At 43.3% G+C, this 17,847-nt stretch overlaps 1 protein-coding gene across 10 annotated transcripts in view; it reads left to right on the forward strand.

Moving 5' to 3' along the window:
• The window catches only part of TNKS1BP1 (tankyrase 1 binding protein 1), a 48,220-nt gene that overhangs the window by 13,953 nt on the left and 16,420 nt on the right, over nucleotides 1-17,847 (forward strand). For 4 of the 10 annotated variants that reach the window (XM_070727402.1, XM_070727466.1, XM_070727443.1 and 1 more), the window contains exons 4-10: nucleotides 2,299-2,371; nucleotides 3,638-5,059; nucleotides 7,291-8,993; nucleotides 14,161-14,545; nucleotides 15,208-15,349; nucleotides 16,403-16,536; nucleotides 17,154-17,305. In XM_070727402.1, the coding sequence (XP_070583503.1) occupies nucleotides 2,299-2,371; nucleotides 3,638-5,059; nucleotides 7,291-8,993; nucleotides 14,161-14,545; nucleotides 15,208-15,349; nucleotides 16,403-16,536; nucleotides 17,154-17,305 (4,011 nt within the window). The remainder of the gene's footprint in view (nucleotides 1-2,298; nucleotides 2,372-3,637; nucleotides 5,060-7,290; nucleotides 8,994-14,160; nucleotides 14,546-15,207; nucleotides 15,350-16,402; nucleotides 16,537-17,153; nucleotides 17,306-17,847) is intronic. The other 6 variants (XM_070727410.1, XM_070727458.1, XM_070727418.1 and 3 more) reach the window with 4 other exon arrangements.

A 17,847-nucleotide genomic window follows, 5' to 3' on the forward strand; every position in this document is an offset into this window, starting at 1 on the left:
TGTAGATTGCACGTGTGTTTGGCATCACAGCTTTAATTTTTGCATTTAATAATACAATCCATTTATTTAGATTTGGCATGAGCACTGTTTCCATTGTTAAGTAGATTTACTACTGTTCTTTGTATATGTTGTGAGCCGCCCAGAGTCCGCGGAGAGGGGCGGCATACAAATCCAATCAAATAAATAAATAGATTATACATGTGATAGGCACAATGCCCTTAAAATAGGGAAGTTTCAAGTTTTATTGGATTTATATGAAGATTCCATTTTTGCAGGCTTTGAGAACCAGCCTGTGGACACCCCTTGTGCCTGGAGCAACAAGAAGATGTAAATGAAGTAGTTGTTTCCCATTAGTGCTGGAAATGAAAAAAAAAAGTGATATGCAGGATAGTTTAGTTTGGAGGAACTTTTAAGTCACTCCACTCTTTATCTTTGAAGATGGTGAAGAAGGATGATTCTTTTCAGTTTTTGGAAACTTGTGCAACAACTTAGGGGTGTCATCTTCACATGCTCATTTCCTTAGTACAATGGCTATGGTAGCATGTATGTGGAGAAACCCACCATCCAAAGAGTTCATGTTAAGCAATGGTCCTCTGAAAGACCTTGGAGGGCTCCAGATTAGCTATATGTGCTTTAGGTTCAGGATCCTTATTTCTGTTTTTTGTGGTTGGTGATTTACCTTGTATTCAACCTGCCTTTAAAATAATATGAGGTTATCCAGAAAGTACACATAGCTCTTGCGGGGAATATTCGCCGGGGAAGTTGGTAGTACTATTGTATAGCGGGAAGCCAGAGGAAGAGAACAAGCAGTGCCTATGGTCAGATCATCGACTGATGTTGTGGTGACCATCCTCATTCCATTTCCCTCCAGTGTGAAGTGCGCACTGTACTACGATACCTGAATTCTAAAGGCATGAACGCTGCTGCGATGGGTGTTCAAGATTTGTGCGCGATGGGTGCCCAAGATTTTTCTCGCCGATTACTGAGCTTTGAATTTTTTGGCTGAAGGAGAATGCATTGATTGACGTTTGCTCTCTGGAGCAGTGATTTTCAACCTTTTTTGAACCGCGGCACATTTTTTACATTTACAAAATCCTGGGGCACACCACCAACCAATATGACACAAAATGACACTCTAACACAGTACATATTATACATAGAGTTAATAATATAGTTTCCAAATGTATACAGTATAAATACTCACTTAGTGTGAAACCTGGGCCTGTTTTGATGAACACAAAAGGGGTATCCTGGCAGGAGTGGTAGTTTGGGGACAAATGTTTAATTTTCTCACGGCACACCTGACCATGTCTTACGGCACATTAGTGAACCACGGCACACTGGTTGAAAAACACTGCTCTGGAGTATGGTGATAAGCCCAAGTTTCTTGTCCTGTCACTATACAGTTGAGAAAAGCCTCGCCTTCAATCTCAAAACGGTCAAGAAATTCTCGGGTGGCCCTGACTGTCGATTTTGTGAACTTCAGTAAGCAAGGAGTCATCGGAGAGGGGCGGCATACAAATCTAATAAATTGAATTGAATTTTGAACACCCATTGCAGCAGCGTTCATGCCCTTAGCATTCTGGTAGCGTATCACAGAGCGCACATCGCACTTGGAGGGAAACGGAATGAGGACGCTCATCTCCAACCTTCACCGCAATGCCAGTCGATGACCTACTGACCACTGGCACTGCTCGTTCTCTTCCGCTGGCTTTATTATTTATTTATTATATATTTAATCAGATTTGTATGCTGCCCCTCTCCGCAGACTCGGGGCGGCTAACAACAATAAAAAGACAATGTAAACAAATCTAATATTAAAAATAATCTAGAAAACCCCAATTTAAAGAACCAATCATACATACAAACATACCATGCATAAATTTTATAAGCCTAGGGGGAAGGGAATATCTCAATTCCCCCATGCCTGACGACAGAGGTGGGTTTTGAGGAGCTTACGAAAGGCAAGGAGGGTGGGGGCAACTCTGATATCTGGGGGGAGCTGGTTCCAGAGGGTCGGAGCCGCCACAGAGAAGGCTCTTCCCCTGAGTCCCGCCAGACAACATTGTTTAGTCGACGGGACCCGGAAAAGGCCAGCTCTGTGGGACCTAACTGGTCGCTGGGATTCATGTGGCAGAAGGCAGTCCTGGCTTCCCGCTACACGATAGTAATACCAACCTCCCCCGCGGATATTCCCCACGAGAGCTACGTGCTTTGCAACTTTACTTTCCAGATAGCCCTCGTAGAAGTAATAGAAGGTGTCTCTCTTCTGGTAATGACAACACATCTTTCTGTTAGCAGCTCCAGCCCGCCTAGCACGAGCTGTGAGGGAGACCAACTTGAATCCAGCAGTCCGCGGTCTTCTCCTGGTGTGAGTTATTTGCAGCTCGGCAATTCCTCCATTGGCCTCTCTCCTTCCAGGCTCTCTCCTGTCTCAGGGGTATCTGCCACCTCTCTCCTTCCAGGCTCCCTCCCTGTAGGGTGCGTGTCTCCTTTCTCTACTAATGCTTCTCTTCAAGAAGAAGAGTTCTAACCCTAGCAGGGAACTTTTTCATGCATCAGTATTGGTTATCTTAGCCCAAAAACTTGTTGCTCTTTGGGGCATAGGTTATGGCATGGTAAACAAAGAAGCAGACAGTTCTCTATGCCGATATATCCAGGTGCTTTGGTGTTTCAGAGTGAAATATTCAGCTCTGCTAGCTGTGTTAGATGTTATCGCCGGTAATTTATATTTTTCCCCATCTGGAATGGCATTACCCGGAGTGCAGAAATCTTAGCTATGCTGGTTAGTAGATTATGAGAGTCTAGATAGTTATTTCAGTACTTTTTAATTTTTAAACTAACCACTTCATGTCCAAGCAAAGAAGAATAGAGCAGTGTTTCTTCAGATCTTAAAATAAATTAAAAAAAACCACCCCAAGCTAACTGCGCAGAGAGAACCAAAGCTCTAATACAAAGTTACGGGGCCATGGCCAGAGGGAAGGGAGCAGTTGTGACTCAGAGTATGTAGTTCAATGACCTGGCAGGTATGTATGAAACAGTTCCCGCTGCTCAGCCTGTGGACAAATTTGCTAGGAGAGAAAGCACAGCAGCCTCTTGCTGGTTGCTCTGAATGGGTGATGGTAATGATTAACTCCATTTGCCTCACTTCAGGAAAGAGAGCCATGGGCTCATTGGGTGTGTTTCACTTAGCGCTGCTTTGTGTTGCGCCCTCTCCCTCTCTCTCTCTATAAATCTAATCAAGGAGAAGGAAAAGGCTGAGGTGGGTGGGGCATGCATTTTTTTATTGTTACGGCACAATGTTGACTGATTTCTTCAGCTTCTCTTTTTCCCTTCCTGCTCCACTCTTTGCATTTCATTGTCTTCTGACTTTAAGGCTATAGGGGCGATACTTTGGAGAGGGGCTTTCAAGGTTGCTGTTGATGTGTAAAAGGCAGGAAGGTGATGCATGTGGAGTGATTCAAGGGAAAAAGGGATATAATTGAGCCAGATAGTCTTGTAGTATATTCTAAATAATAAGTCCTGGTCTATAGGTTGCAAGATGATCAAGTTCTAAGATTTTGCTAAAATTGTTTTGGAAGTTTTCGAGGAAAGAAGGTGATTGAATTTGTTCTTCCTGTGTGTCTCTTTCCCCCAGGCCAAATTCTCTTCCAGAGTCACACCTGGATCTCCCGATGCCCCTTCTGAAACAACCCAACCCCCTGGTGCTCCCTACCTTCCAACAGATGTCCAATGTAGTGAAGCTTTGCTTCCACCAGGCTCCCCTGATGGATCTGCTAAATCCCCCAGGGGTTCTCTGGCAGACGCTGTCAGTCGCGTTCCGTTTGCAGACCCCACTGTAACCCTTGCAGATCCCTGGCCTCCAGGATCTCCTATGAAGACTTCTCCAGGACAGCCCTTGCTTTCAAACTCGGCAGATGTTTCTGCAAGATACCCTGAAGCCACTCTTCCCCCTGAGCACACTGCCAGTTTGACCCACCCGCCCGTTGAGCATAATCTGCAATCTCGCCAGTGTCTTACAGGAGTCTCCGAATCGCCGGGCTCCCCTAGCATTCTTTCAAAGTGCCATGCTTGTTCTGATCAGCCTCCAGGGTCCCCTTCGTGCCTACCAGACACCCCACTCAACAGGGGAGAAGGTGATCTCAAAATCCAAGCACAGATTCTTCCTCTCGAGGAGAAGGCTCCCCTGCTAAATCAGCGGCGTGCTTCAGAGGGGGTGGTGCAAGCCCAGAGTAGAAAAATGGCCAGGGAAGAACTAGGAGGTTCCTTAGCTGCCCTGCCAAGAGAGAAGGACCCACCTGTAGAGCAGACTTTAGGAGGAGACTCTAGTTGGAGCCTGTCGCAGTCGTTTGAATGGTCGTTCCCTAACCGGGGACTGGAGTTGAGTGGGAAGAGACTAGTATCTCCTCCCAACTCTCCCATTCAAGAACACGATGATGACAGTCTTTTGGAAGCTCAGTTGGGTGGAGAGGTCCCTCCCATTCAAGGGTCGTATCAAGAGGCAGGTTCAGAGGGAGGAAACGGGAAAGAGGAGGAGACTGAGGCTAGTGAGCACAGGGCCAATAAGGAATCTGAAAGCAATTGGAAGGAGGTTGAAGGGCAGCTAGAAGGCCATTCTACCCTTGAGTTGTCTGCACCGGGTGGTCCGTCTGTCCAGAGAACGATTGGTAGCCCTAGTCTAAGGGCCCCAGTGGTGGCTGAAGAGGTTACTTTCCAAGAGGATCGTGATGATTTCCTCCAGTTTCCCCCAAGCCACGAGGAAGAGGCTCTACGGGCAATGGAGCCACTACCAAGTGTAGAGGAAACTGCTCCTCCTGCAGAGCCTTGCATCTTGTTCTCAGAAAGTGCCCAGATACAGACGGCTGACACCTGTCAGGAGGAAGATGATGCCCTGGCTATGGCACAGGAAGCTAAGATGGAGAACTCTGACCTACTGGGTGGAGTTGAACCTGGTTCTAGTTCACATTGGCTAGATGAGCTTCTGGCATCTCCTCCGCCTAGCGCTGATGATACAAAGAAAAGAAGTACATCTGAGATGGAAGATCCCGCAGGACCACAGGTAAAAACACTGTTCATTTTATGGAAGGCGGTGTTCTATTCAAAAAGAATAGTGATGGGAAGATCTTAGTGGATTCAAACTTTCTCAGCGCCTAAGAATGAGGCATAGAAGGCGTTAAATGGACACAAGCATGTTTAGATGAGTAAACATTCCTGCCCAGTTAGAGGACTGAGCCAGGGCTTGTCTTTAAGAACAGCAGGCAGCCCTTTTTTTGAGGAAGCTATAAAGTAGTTAAACTGGTTGGGTGGCTGCAGAATGTACAAGAACAGAGGCTGAGCCAAAAGGTGCTGCCATATGAGATAATCCTCCAGTCATCTGGGAGAAGTTAATTTTCCTTTTCCCAAATCCATTTCTCTCTGCGCATCGAAGATGACTCTTGATTTCTTGGACTTCTTGGTTATTAAGAAGTTATAGTTTGGATCCATTACAGTCTTGTCCTTAGTTAAGGACTTAAGTTATATACATTTTGTCTATTATTGAGGGAGACTTTATCCCATTAAGGGCCCATTGATGTAGTCATAAAAGCTGAAAAGTCAAGTGGGTTGATAGATTTAGGACAATTAATTTCCACTGGGAATTAATTTCATAATTTGAAATTTGAATAAAAATTCATGATATTGGCTTCTCCAATTTCTCTTCATAACTGCAACAAACTCACTGCTCTGTTCCAATTAGGCCATATAAACTTTTCTTTCTTGCTAAACTATCTTAATTATTCCTTATAGATGATTGTTTATTTTTATTGGCATATTTCATCCTTTCATTTTTATACATCATACCACTTTTCTGTTTCAGAATTATTTGTGTCTTTGGTATTTTAAATGTATTTTAAATTTGGTATTTTAAATATATCTTAAATGTTTAGTTTTTTAAGATAATTTTTAAATTAACTATTATTTTAATTGGCTTAGAAATGTTTTATATATTGTATCTTTTTAATCAAAATGTTGTAAGCCGCCCCGAGTCCACGGAGAGGGGCGGCATATAAGTCCAATAAATAAATAAATTTGTAATATACTGCATCTATATATGATTGGGTATAGCTTTCAAACTTATTGATACATGTATAACTGTAAATTGGATCATAATACATGAGTAACATATAGAGATAGTTGTGTCTTACTGTGGGAAGTGGCTTCCATTAACAAACAGTGCACGTGTAGTTTGGGAATGTTAAAAGCTTCTGTGAAAAGTCAAAGTCCCTTTATCCATCTAGTTCAGTATTTAGACTTTTCACAACTGGGGCTAATTTTTATTTTCAATCTTAATTAATCTTGACTTTTGGATCAAATGTTGTAGTTTCACCATTTGTATGATAGACTGTATTTATATCCTGATTTACCAGTTGAAGGTTAGGGGTCCATACGCACGCTGGGGATTTTGTAGTTCTCAGTGTAGAACTCTAAATCTGAGTAGCTCCAGTAACATTGCCTATGATGAAATTGCTGCAAACATGAGTTCAATATTTGGACAACCACACATCTCTACTTCTTAATATCTAAATGATTTAAAAAATTGCTGTCAAAGGTCTTTCCCAGCTCCAAATAGTTCTCAACTGGTCGTTAAATGACCATTCTCAGTTACAACTGTGATTTGTATCAATCTGACTTGTATTGGACGACAGCCGATAAAAGTTACTTGAGCAGTTTTCACATGATTGGTTGCAGCATCCATTGGTCGCATGATCAATATTCAGACTCTTGGCAACTGGTTCTTTTTTATTGACAGTTGCAGTATGCTGGGATCATGTGATCCCCTTTTGCGACCTTCTGACAAGCAAAGTCACTTAACAACTGTGGCAAGAAAGATCACAAAATGGAACAAAACTCAATTAACAATTTCTTGCTTAGCATCAGAAATTTGGAGCTCTGTTGTAATCGTAAGTCAAGGATGACCTGTATACAGGCTGAAACTGGGATCTTTTGTGTGCCAAATATGGACTTTTGCTAAAATATTTAGATTTTTTAAAAAAGAAAAATACGAATAGTTCCTAGATTATTTTTCTTTGCTTTAATTTATGCTTCTTGTCATTCACATCCCTCTAATTCAGTGTTTCTCAACCTTGGCCATTTGAAGATGTGTGGACTTCAACTCCCAGAATTCTGGGAGTTGAAGTCCACACATCTTCAAGGTTGAGAAACACTGCTCTAGTTTATTATCCCAACCCTTCGTCTGTAAGAATCTCATACAATTTCCCCCTTTGTCTTGTTTTTCCCCCCTTATTTTTTTAGGATCTTCTGGGATGGTCACGGAAAGACCTCTGTAGCGAGTTTGGCATTGTACGTGCTGATCATTCCGATACCTTTGGCTTGGATTGGACTGCCGATGCGACCAAAGTTAAATGGCTCGGAGAAACAGAACAGGATCGAGAATTTGGCACTGGCTCACAGGACTGGCCAAACTCCTACACTGTTGGTAATGCCAAAAATCAGGATATGGAATTTGGCACCAACCAGCAAGAATGGACTAGAGGATCCCCATTACTGGGCAGCCCCAGTCCAGTGCAAGAAGAGTGGCTTGCTTCTTACGGCAGCCATGGTGCTGATCATCCAACAGAGGAATCAAATTGGACCAGCGCCTATGGTATCAATACTGACGAGGGTCAGCCCGCAGAACCTTATATGAGGAAGCCCGGCTGGCCTACTCTCTGCCATGCTGGCGGTGATCAACAGAGCAGTGAGTTTGTTGTGGTTGAGAAGACAGATTGGAGCAGCCAATATCATGCTGCTGCTGCTGCTGAAACAACCGAATGGCCCACGTATCAGATGGAAAATATCAGTTGTCCAGAATCAGGTGTCAGCCCTGAATTGGCAAAAGTGGCTAGTGAGTACACTATTGAGAGCCAGCTGGAAACAGAGTTCAGTGCCAAACGTTCAGATGATACCACCCCAGTTTCTATGTTTAGTGCCAGCCATTTAGGCTGGCCTAGTGGATCTGATTCTGGCAGCGGTACTAGTCAACCACAAAGAGAATTCACTGCCCATCAAGTGGAACTGTCTCATGAACCTCAGAGCCGTCCAGAAGCTCAACTTAGTTTTCAGCAGGGCTCCCGACCCGATACATATGGCTTTGATGATGGCAGTTACCCAGAGTCTAAACTGAATGTCAAACAGTGTGACTCACCTAGTAGATGTGATACAGAAATTGCCCCAAACCAATTCAGTGCTGGTAAATCTGATGGAGCCAAAGAATACAATGACGAGATAGGTTGTAGAATTGAAACAGATGGCGGCAGTAACTCTCAGATGGAGGTGGATAATCAAGAATTCCATGCCCGAAGACCAGTTTGGGCTGACGAATACTGCCTGGGTAAATTTGAACCACGAGAGGATACTACTGGTAGAGGAAATTGGGTCAAAGACACTTTTAAGTTCTCAGAATGCGAACAGAATGATACTACGGGACAGGATCTAATAGCTGGATTTGGCTCATTAGATTTGTCCGATCAAAAAGTCACAGTTGATTTAGAGGAATCAACTGACAACCTAATACATCAGGTTGGGAATTTAATACATTTGGCCATCGACGAACCCCGAGGAATTGGAGAAGGTGAACCTGAATGGACTCAGCATCTTGATGCTGGAGAATTGGCTATCTCCGGTGACTTAAAAGTTGAGAACTTAGAAGCTTATGAAGAACCTGCAAAGAAGCACCTTGACTGGGTCAGTCCTTTTGGCATGGAAACTTCATCTGCCACACCAAACCCAAGATTGGTGAATGCAGAAGAAGGCAGAGAACCTGATGTTGGGCAAGCAGATTTAATTAACAATATGGATTTATCTGACCGCATAAAGACAGATGTAACTGGTTTGAGACCCAAGGCTTTGGATGGGGCTGAAGTGGCATATACAGATGGGAGCTGTCGTTTGGGGGCTACTAGTTTGGTTGATGATGTGATGCAGCACCAAGGAGCAACACCAGTATGTGGAGAGAGGTAAAAGCTTGTTACAATTGTTTGATAGTAGAGATGCAAAGAAGGAAGGAATGGACTAACACAAGGAATATAAAGTAGCAATTAATTTTGCTCTTGGATTGATTTGTTAATCAACTATGGTGAATGAGTAATTGCTGATATCTTATTGTGCTTGGCTGTGATTCCTTTCATTATTGCAAGTTATCAGTTCTTGGTGTACGCAGTGCTATGTGCAGTAGTTCTTTGCCATGTAGACTTGATTAAATACGTTGCAACTTGCTCTGAAAGTCAGACAGCATTGGGAGGACCCAGATCTGCAATGCTCATATTGTTGTTCTGTGGAAATACAATTCAGTTCACAATTAAGATGGTTGCTATGTCAATGTTATCCTTATCTAAAACAGCCTATCCCAACTGGATACAAAGGTGTGCGATTTTAATTTCCAGTAAGGCTATGATGAATTGAAATTTTAGAAATTGAATGCCACAGCTCTGATTAATGTGCAGGCTGAGGAATGCTCTTTTAAATCAAGTGGGAAATAACTTGGACTTTTCACTTGTAGCTAAGGTGCAATTGCTAGCTAGGGTCATTGGGAACTGATGCTTAAAATCATATTTATCCATAAATTGTTCATTAAATAATAAGACAGGGGAGATGTAAGAGTGATAGGATAGCCACAAGTGGAAACTGAATATATATGCTCTTTGTTACTGTTGAGAGAAGCAGGCATAGAGAAATAATGTTATATAATGCATCTTGAAGCTGTGCTTTCTGGCACTCTATCTAATCTGGCCAAAAGCCCCAGTTGTAGACTTAGTAGTTACAGTTTGTTTATTTATTTATTAAATTTGTATGCTGCCCAATTCCCAAAGGACTCTGGGAGGCTCACAACAAAGATAACATTGCTCTGATTTTTCTACTTGGGAAAATGTAGCAAGATATCAACATTGCTGCAAAATGAATACACAGATGTCAGTTTGACTTGTTACAAATGATCAAATGTGTAAAGTTAGTCTCTGGTGGAAGAGCTGTTCCATTTGCTGTTGTATTTCTCAAAATTTATAAAATATTAGTAACACCAAGGACCTTCAGAATCCATTCTCTTAAGTAGATAATGAGATTATTTCTTTTTAATGTATATATTTGGACCATCATCGACTTTCCTATGTTCCTGATCATAGATCTTCTTATATGACAGCTTTTCAATAATTAGTTTCATTATCACCCCTCCTCACATTCCACTGTTGATCTACTGCAACTTATGTTACCGTGCGTGAAATATCACACAGCTTCCAGGGGGAAAGTGTAATGTAATGTTGCAAGATTGATGTCAAGAAGCAGTGCATTGCAAGGACTCATAAGTAGTGTTGGGTGAACCCAACAAAGTTCAGGTTCGGCACCCGAACTTTTGCCATAAAAGATCAGGTTCGGTGCCGAACCTGAACTTTACCCGAACACGAGTAGCCGAGGAGTGCCGTCGCTTGACTGTCACCTTCCGAAACAGCTGGGGCACTTCTCGGCATTCTCCTGAATGCTGAACCTGGAAGTTCAGCAAAAGTTCGGGTTCGGGTGAACGCAATCCCCAATAGGGGATTCCACGGGCGAAGCTTTGACGTCATGGAGACATCCTTCCTGGCTGGCCGAAACGGGGATGTCAAAGCTCCGCCCATGGAATCCCCTATTGGGATTCCCCACCTCCATTTGCGCCTCCCGACCGGCCGACAGCTCCCCGGCTCTTCTGAGAAGGTGACAGCCGGGTGGCGGCGTTTCTCGGCGTTCACCTGAACCCGAACTTCCGGGTTCGGCGTTCAGGAGAATGCTGAGAAGCACCCCGGCTGTTTCGGAAGGTGACAGCTGGGCGGCAGCGCTTCTCGGCATTCTCCTGAACCCGAACTTTTGCCAAACTTCGAGTTCGGGTTCGGTATACCGAACTTTGCAAACTTCGGTTCACCCAACACTACTCATAAGTAATGCAGGGGCGAAATGCTCCCAGTTTACTCTTGCCTGTTGGTTGTCAGAGAGCTGGTTGCAAAGGCAGCTCGAGGTTCCGCCCAGACGCCACCATTTGGGTTCATTTACCCTCTGCACATGCGCAAAGTATTCTGTACATGCACAGAGGGTAAAAGAACCCAAATGGCAGCGTCCAGGTGGGTGAGCAGAGTCTCATGCTGTCTTTGCGACTGGCTCTCCTATGGCCGACAGGCAGGAGCGAACAGGAAGATTTCACCCCTAAGGTAAATGTTCACTGAACTGTATCCTGATATGACCCTAATATATCTTTCCTATTGAACCACTGGACCTTGATGGAAGTTAAATATGGCTGAAGATTTAGAGCAGCTGTGTGGTGTAACGTTGCAGCAAGAATTCCCCACCTATCCTGAGAAGATGTTGTTTATTTTTTTATTTAGTAGATTGCTCTGAGGCAATCCAAAGGGAAAAATAATCTGGGTGGTAAAAAATATGGAACAATTTTGTCTCTTGCCAAAGTAGTGGAACAGAACTATCCCATGGAGATTCTCAGTTTTGGAACCATGACTCTTTCTTTTGCTGAAGAAATAACATCTTTGAAAACAAGTTAGCTGGACAGGAATGCAGAATTATAGTCGGCTGTTCTTACTCTGTTGTTCTCTTTTTCTCAGTCTTGCACTGACATTGGGCCCGTTTTCAGCTTGCATTATTATTATTATTATTATTATTATTATTATTATTATTATTATTATTATTTATTAGATTTGTATGCCGCCCCTCTCCGTAGACTCAGGGCGGCTCACAACAATAAAAAAAGACAATGTAAGAACAAATCTAATAATTTAAAAAACACTAAAAAACCCCATTATTAAAAGCAAACATACACACAAACATACCATGTATAAACTGTAAAGGCCCGGGGGAGATGTCTCACTTCCCCCATGCCTGACGGCAGAGATGGGTCTTAAGAACTTTACGAAAGGCAAGGAGGGTGGGGGCAGTTCTGATCTCCGGGGGGAACTGGTTCCAGATGGTGGAGGCCACCACAGAGAAGGCTCTTCTCCTGCATCCTGCCAAACGACATTGTTTAGTCGACGGGACCCGGAGAAGGCCAACTCTGGGACCTAACCGGTCACTGGGATTCGTGCAGCAGAAGGCAATCCTGGAGATATTCTGGTCCAATGCCATGAAGAGCGTTATAGGTCATAACCAACACTTTGAATTGTTACCGGAAATTGATCGGCAACCAATGCAGACTGCGGAGTGTTGGTGTAACATGCACCATTCATATTTATACCTCATTTTCTTAAATCAATTTTCCCCTGTATTCTACTGTTAGAGGAATTCATCTCACTGAATGGAATAAGGCATATGGATTCTTGGCTCATTCTTGCAGAATGCCCTCAATTGCTTGACATTATTGTGAAAGGAAGAGGATGTGAGAAAGTGCTTCTACATAATATTTATAAATAAATCTATAGGTCCTTCTGCATAACAATAAAAATGCAGCACATTCTTAATGTCATCAAATTATGTTATCTATGTCTCTCTAAATGTTGGAGAGAAAAAGTTAATCACTTTTAAATAATTCAGAATAGCCATCATTTACTTCATGAAGCTTATGATGCTAAAAGATGCCTAAGGTTATTCACTTGATTTTGGTAAAGGGTCAACGAGATGTGAAACATGATTATCAAGAACACAGGCATACAGTTTTAAAGATGAATAAGAACTCTTATTCAGAAGAAGTAGTGGCTGGGTTGGTTTGAATAGATAGGGAAGAGGAAGTCTTCTACATAATGTTCTTCTCTTTCCAACTCAAAATCTGGATTGATAGGATACTTTAAATTGTGCAGTAACCCTATATTGAGAGGTATATTTTGACAGCTTAATGTAAACAATTGTCAAGGTTCGCTCTGTATTGATTATGTCAGTTCTCCCCTCTCAATCACCCTCCAGATTGTAATTCCAAGAAATCATAACTAGTTTTTCCTGTCGTATTATCTGGTTGTGTGCACTGTTGCATATACACAATACAATCGTAATAGTTAAAGGAAATCTGCTCAGGAGGAAATTGTTTTCAGAATAAAATGATGGGGGAGCAAGTAAGGGAGAAGAGAAAGATTTACTATATTTTTCAACAGTAAGACCCACCTACATTTTGAAGAGGAAAAAAATGCTTTTGGTCTTCGTGCACCACATTTTTGGACCCTTTGGGGGCTTTTTCCAGCTTTTTTTCCTGCCCGTTTTCGAGGGTTTATTCAGCATTTTCGAGGCTTTTTCTGGGCTGTTTTTGAGGGGGGGGGCATTTTTGAAGCTTTTTTCAGCCTGTTTTTTTCGGGGGGGGGGGGGGATTTAAAGAAGGTTTTTAAGCCAGGATCTTGGGGTTAACTTGTGAGTTAAAAACTATATATAAAGGTGGTTTGTTTGTTTATTTATTTATTCGGGGGTTTTTGTGCTGCCCTTCTCCTTAGATTCAGGGTGGCTTACAACATGTTAGCAATAGCACTTTTTCACAGAGCCAGCCTATTGCCCCCACAATCCGGGTCCTCATTTTACTCACCTCGGAAGGATGGAAGGCTGAGTCAGCCTTCAGCCGGTGATGAGATTTGAACTGCTGACCTACAGATCTGGTCAGTTTTAGTGTCCTGCAGTACTGCACTCTACCTGCTGCGCCACCTCGGCTCCTTGATGTAGTAGTTAGGTAGTGACTTATAAAACAACTATTATATTTCACTTGATGGTAAGATAAAAACATACATTTTTCTTTTCTTCCTGCTTTCTCTGCAATGTTTAGTTGCCTTGGATTTTTTTAAAATCTTACGTGCATTTTTTAAGTGGTACGGCCTCATTAATGATTAGTAATTTTTGTAATGATTCATATTCAATATAGTTATGCTGCTTTTTATTGAGTGTATGTTTGAATCCTTTCTTGTCCACTTCAATATTATATTATATCTTTATTATATCTGGAAAGTCCTCTACACAGCCTTTTAACTATGCAGCTCAGTCGTAAATACAGAGGGGCGGCATATAAATTCAATCAATCAATCAATCAATCAATCAATCAATAATCATTACTCTCACAGTCAGAAAACATTTTTTAAAAAGGGAGCAGCTAAACTTGGGGCAGGTTGATAGGAAAGAAACAAGTAGAGCAAACCATTAAAACGAAACCTTCTTAAGAATTCTACTTTGTCTCTTTATCTCAAACTGAAGCAGAAAATGCCATAGTCAGCGCCTGTCCAGTCCCAGCTGCCTGCTGGAAGGAATGGTTTCTAGTAGTGCCAGCAGACCAGAGCTCCAGCAGAAGAGACCTGCCTCCTTCCATAGCTGCCATTTGGAAGAAGGGAGGAAGCTGAATACCTTGCCCAGTGAGCTGGTGCCAGCCGCTGAAAAGATCAGGCCGTCTCCATTCCCATTGGAGGACGTGGGAGAGGTTTTATCCGACACGGATGGTGACATCAGGCAGTGGAACAGTGGAAATGGGAGCCAGCCACCTGAAAGGCAAAGTGAAAGTCAATCCACGCAACCTGTTTCCCAGGATGATTGTGCTTCGGAGGGAGCTGAAGCATTAACAAGAGAAAAATTCACTTTCTTGGAGGCAAGTAGTAGCAGGGGTGGCTACTTGTAAGATAAGAAGGCTCTATGACCATGATGGCGAACCTATGGCAGGTGTGCCACAGGTGGCACACAGAGCCATATCAGAGGGCACGCAAAACTCTGCCACGTTTCAGCTCCCAAGCTGATTTCTGGCCTTCGGAAAGGCTGTTCCGCCCTCCAAATGCTTCCCTGAAGCCCTGGAGGCAAAAAATATCACACAACAGACAAAACCGGAAGTTCAGGAAAACGCACTTCCGGTTTGCCATTGTGCTGTTTTTTTGCACTCTGGAGGGTTCAGGCAAGCTTCCTGAAGCCCCGGAGTGCAAAAAACAGCACAATGGGCAAATAGGAAGTGCGTTTTCCCGAACTTCCTGTTTGCCTGTTTGGGCATTTTTTTTCACCTACCAGGCTTCAGAAATGTGCGCATGTGCGGGGGTAGTGGTGCACATTCATGGGGGGGGGGGGGACGGGTGTGGGCAGATACACATGCTAACACACACACCCCTTTTGGCACGCAAACCAAAAAAGGTTTGCCATCACTGCTCTATGGTAACATTGGCGGAGCAACGTGGGAGTTATGGCAGTAGCAGTAATTTAGTCATTAAATCCCAAGTAACACCATTTTAAGAATAGATGATGTTTTGACTTCTGTATTGCTTTCAGGATATGGAAATTCTTGATAATAGTGCACATCGGGACCGTGCAAATTTGGGGCGCAAGCGGGGTCACCGAGCCCCATTCACCCGAGCAGGAGGTACTGTGTTAGAGGAGGACAGGGACAGCTGGATGTTCAGAGATTCTACAGGTAAAATGCCACCAACGGATGAATTACTCATTTTTGTTACCAGCATTATATGTTGTGTCCAGGGGTGAAATGCTCCCGGTTTGCTTGTGCCTGTCAGTCATCGGAGAGCCAGTCGCGAAGGGAGCATGAGGCTCTGCCCACCTGCCCAGATGCCGTCATTTGGCTTTTTTTACCCTCCACGCATGCACAGAATATGTGCGGAGGGTAAAAAACCCCAAATGGTGGCATTCGGGCAGGTGGGCGGAGCCTGGCGATCCCTTCACGACCTGCTCTCCAATGACTGACAGGCACGAGCCAACTGAGAACATTTCACCGCCTGGTTGTTTCTGTTTTCCTTGGTTCTGTCATTTGTGTGCATCATGTTCCTGTCCAGCTATTGTGTATGTTGATGTCAGCCTTGTGATGTAGTCCATAGAAGAAGCCCATCAAGGAGTACTAGCCCTGTCTTTAATTGAAGGTTTCATAAGCTTGCAAGTCTGAAAGTATATCTCCTCCTCCCCCCCCCCTTTTACAATTCAAGAAAGTAGAGATATCCTTTCTGAGGGTGCAGTCCTTCTGTGGGCTTGACTACTTCTTATAGGAACTTTGCTTAGTGTGCAGCAATTCCTCCTGTCTCCAACATCATTCTCACATACTGTTAGTTAACTGTTAGTTATCGATTTATCTGTTTCCAAAAGAAGGCAACACCTATACTTTGCCCTACGTTTAGAACTTACCAGTCATAGTTCATTATTAATGATTTACTGAAATTCTGACATCTGTTCTTTTCTAATGCCATCATGGTACTTGATATTTGAAAGGAGTCCATGAAGGCATGTGTCCTCTCTAATGGTCTAGAAATAGTCTATAAAATAAAATAAAAGCAATCTAAAAATGGAGGAGAATTGGAGGCAAGGGATAATTTTTTTAAGTAACCACAATTTCAGTTGTGCTTTGAACCTTTATTATAGGCTCCAAACTTTTACCAAGTTCTTTGATATTGTTTTGGTTTAAGGGAGTATACTTCATTGTGCATTAATCTTTGTAGATTTTTCTCTCCTCACCTTTCCCCAGAGCCCAAATTAGTTTCTGCAGTTTCTGATGAAGAAGTCCCCGAGGAATCAAAGAGCAAGAAGTCACGAAGCTCTCCGTTGTCCAAGGGGGTAAAGGTAGCCCTCTTCCCAGGCCTCAGTCCTTCAGCTTTGAAGGTAAGGTGTAAAGGGAAGTGAGGACAAAACAGAAGAAATTATAATATATTGTCAGATTGGTTTCTGGAAACTGGATTGTTAAAATCATCCCAAATTGAAATCAATTTTGCCTGTGAGATTAGGAGATTAAGGTATAAAAGGGCCCGAGCATCTGATCTCCTAAATCTGTTAAAGCAGTGGTTCTCAACATTTCTAATGCCACGACCCCTTAATACAGTTCCTCATCTTGTGGTGACCCACAACCATAAGTCCAGCGGCAATTCTCTCCAACAGAGCTTGGAGCTAATTGGCAGGAAGGTCAGAGGGACACCCCCACTGTCAACACCTGATTGGTTGGATTGTAAAAATATAATCCAAGGAGCCAAAATAGAAACTTTAGTTCCTAACACCATGAGAAATTTGCCTTTTCCCATGGCCTTAGCTAGGCGACCCCCGTGAAACGGTCATTCGACCCCCAAAGGGGTCCTGACCCCCAGGTTGAGAACCACTGTGTTAAAGTATAATGAAAGCAAGAGGATAATAATGAAGAATCGGGAGAGGACGTATGGGATAGCTTGTTAGCAAAGGTTAGGAGCTTTGCTGGGGCCTGCTTGTAATTCTTCTGCTCTTGATCCTAGGCTAAGTTGCGAGGGAGAAACCGCTCCGCTGAGGAAGGGGAACCACAAGGTGAAGTAAAGGAGGCTCCTGTACAGCGTTCTAAATCATGCAAGATGGCCAACACTAGTGGGAAGCCTCTGGTGCTGCCACCTAAGCCAGAGAAATCCTCAGGGTAGGTATGGTTGTACACGAGGAGGGGCTGGAGAATTGCAGGTAAAGGGATCCTGGAGGCTGTACAAACAAATTTGGCTTCAGTGTTCTAGGACAGCAGGCCCCAACTTTTTGGGCACCAGGAACCGGTTTTATGGAGAGATTTTTCTGTAGACCAGAGGGGATGTGATTTCATGTGTTGCCTGCATCCCCCAGATGGGGCTTTGCTTGTTTGCATGGCCCAGTTTCCAGCATACCATGGACTGGGGGGTTGGGGACACCTGTTTTGGGATCCTTGTATGATAGCAGGTGATGAACATAGTACTCTGCCAAGCAGGGAATGGGTTTCGCCAATGATTCAATGCCTTTTGCGCAAAAGGAATCCTTTTGAAACTACTTTTAAGAACTACTGATGGAAAGAGTATTGCATGATATCAACATGGAATCTCTATGGTATTTGTGAGCCCTATGTGCTTTCAGGAACTTTTTCTTATAATTTCTTAGCTCACTCCTTGTAGAAATTTGACTAAATTTAATCTGGAATTCTTTGCTTAAGCTTTGCAA

Source organism: Erythrolamprus reginae, chromosome 1 (assembly GCF_031021105.1).
Source record: "Erythrolamprus reginae isolate rEryReg1 chromosome 1, rEryReg1.hap1, whole genome shotgun sequence".
NCBI classification, from domain to species: domain Eukaryota; kingdom Metazoa; phylum Chordata; class Lepidosauria; order Squamata; family Dipsadidae; genus Erythrolamprus; species Erythrolamprus reginae.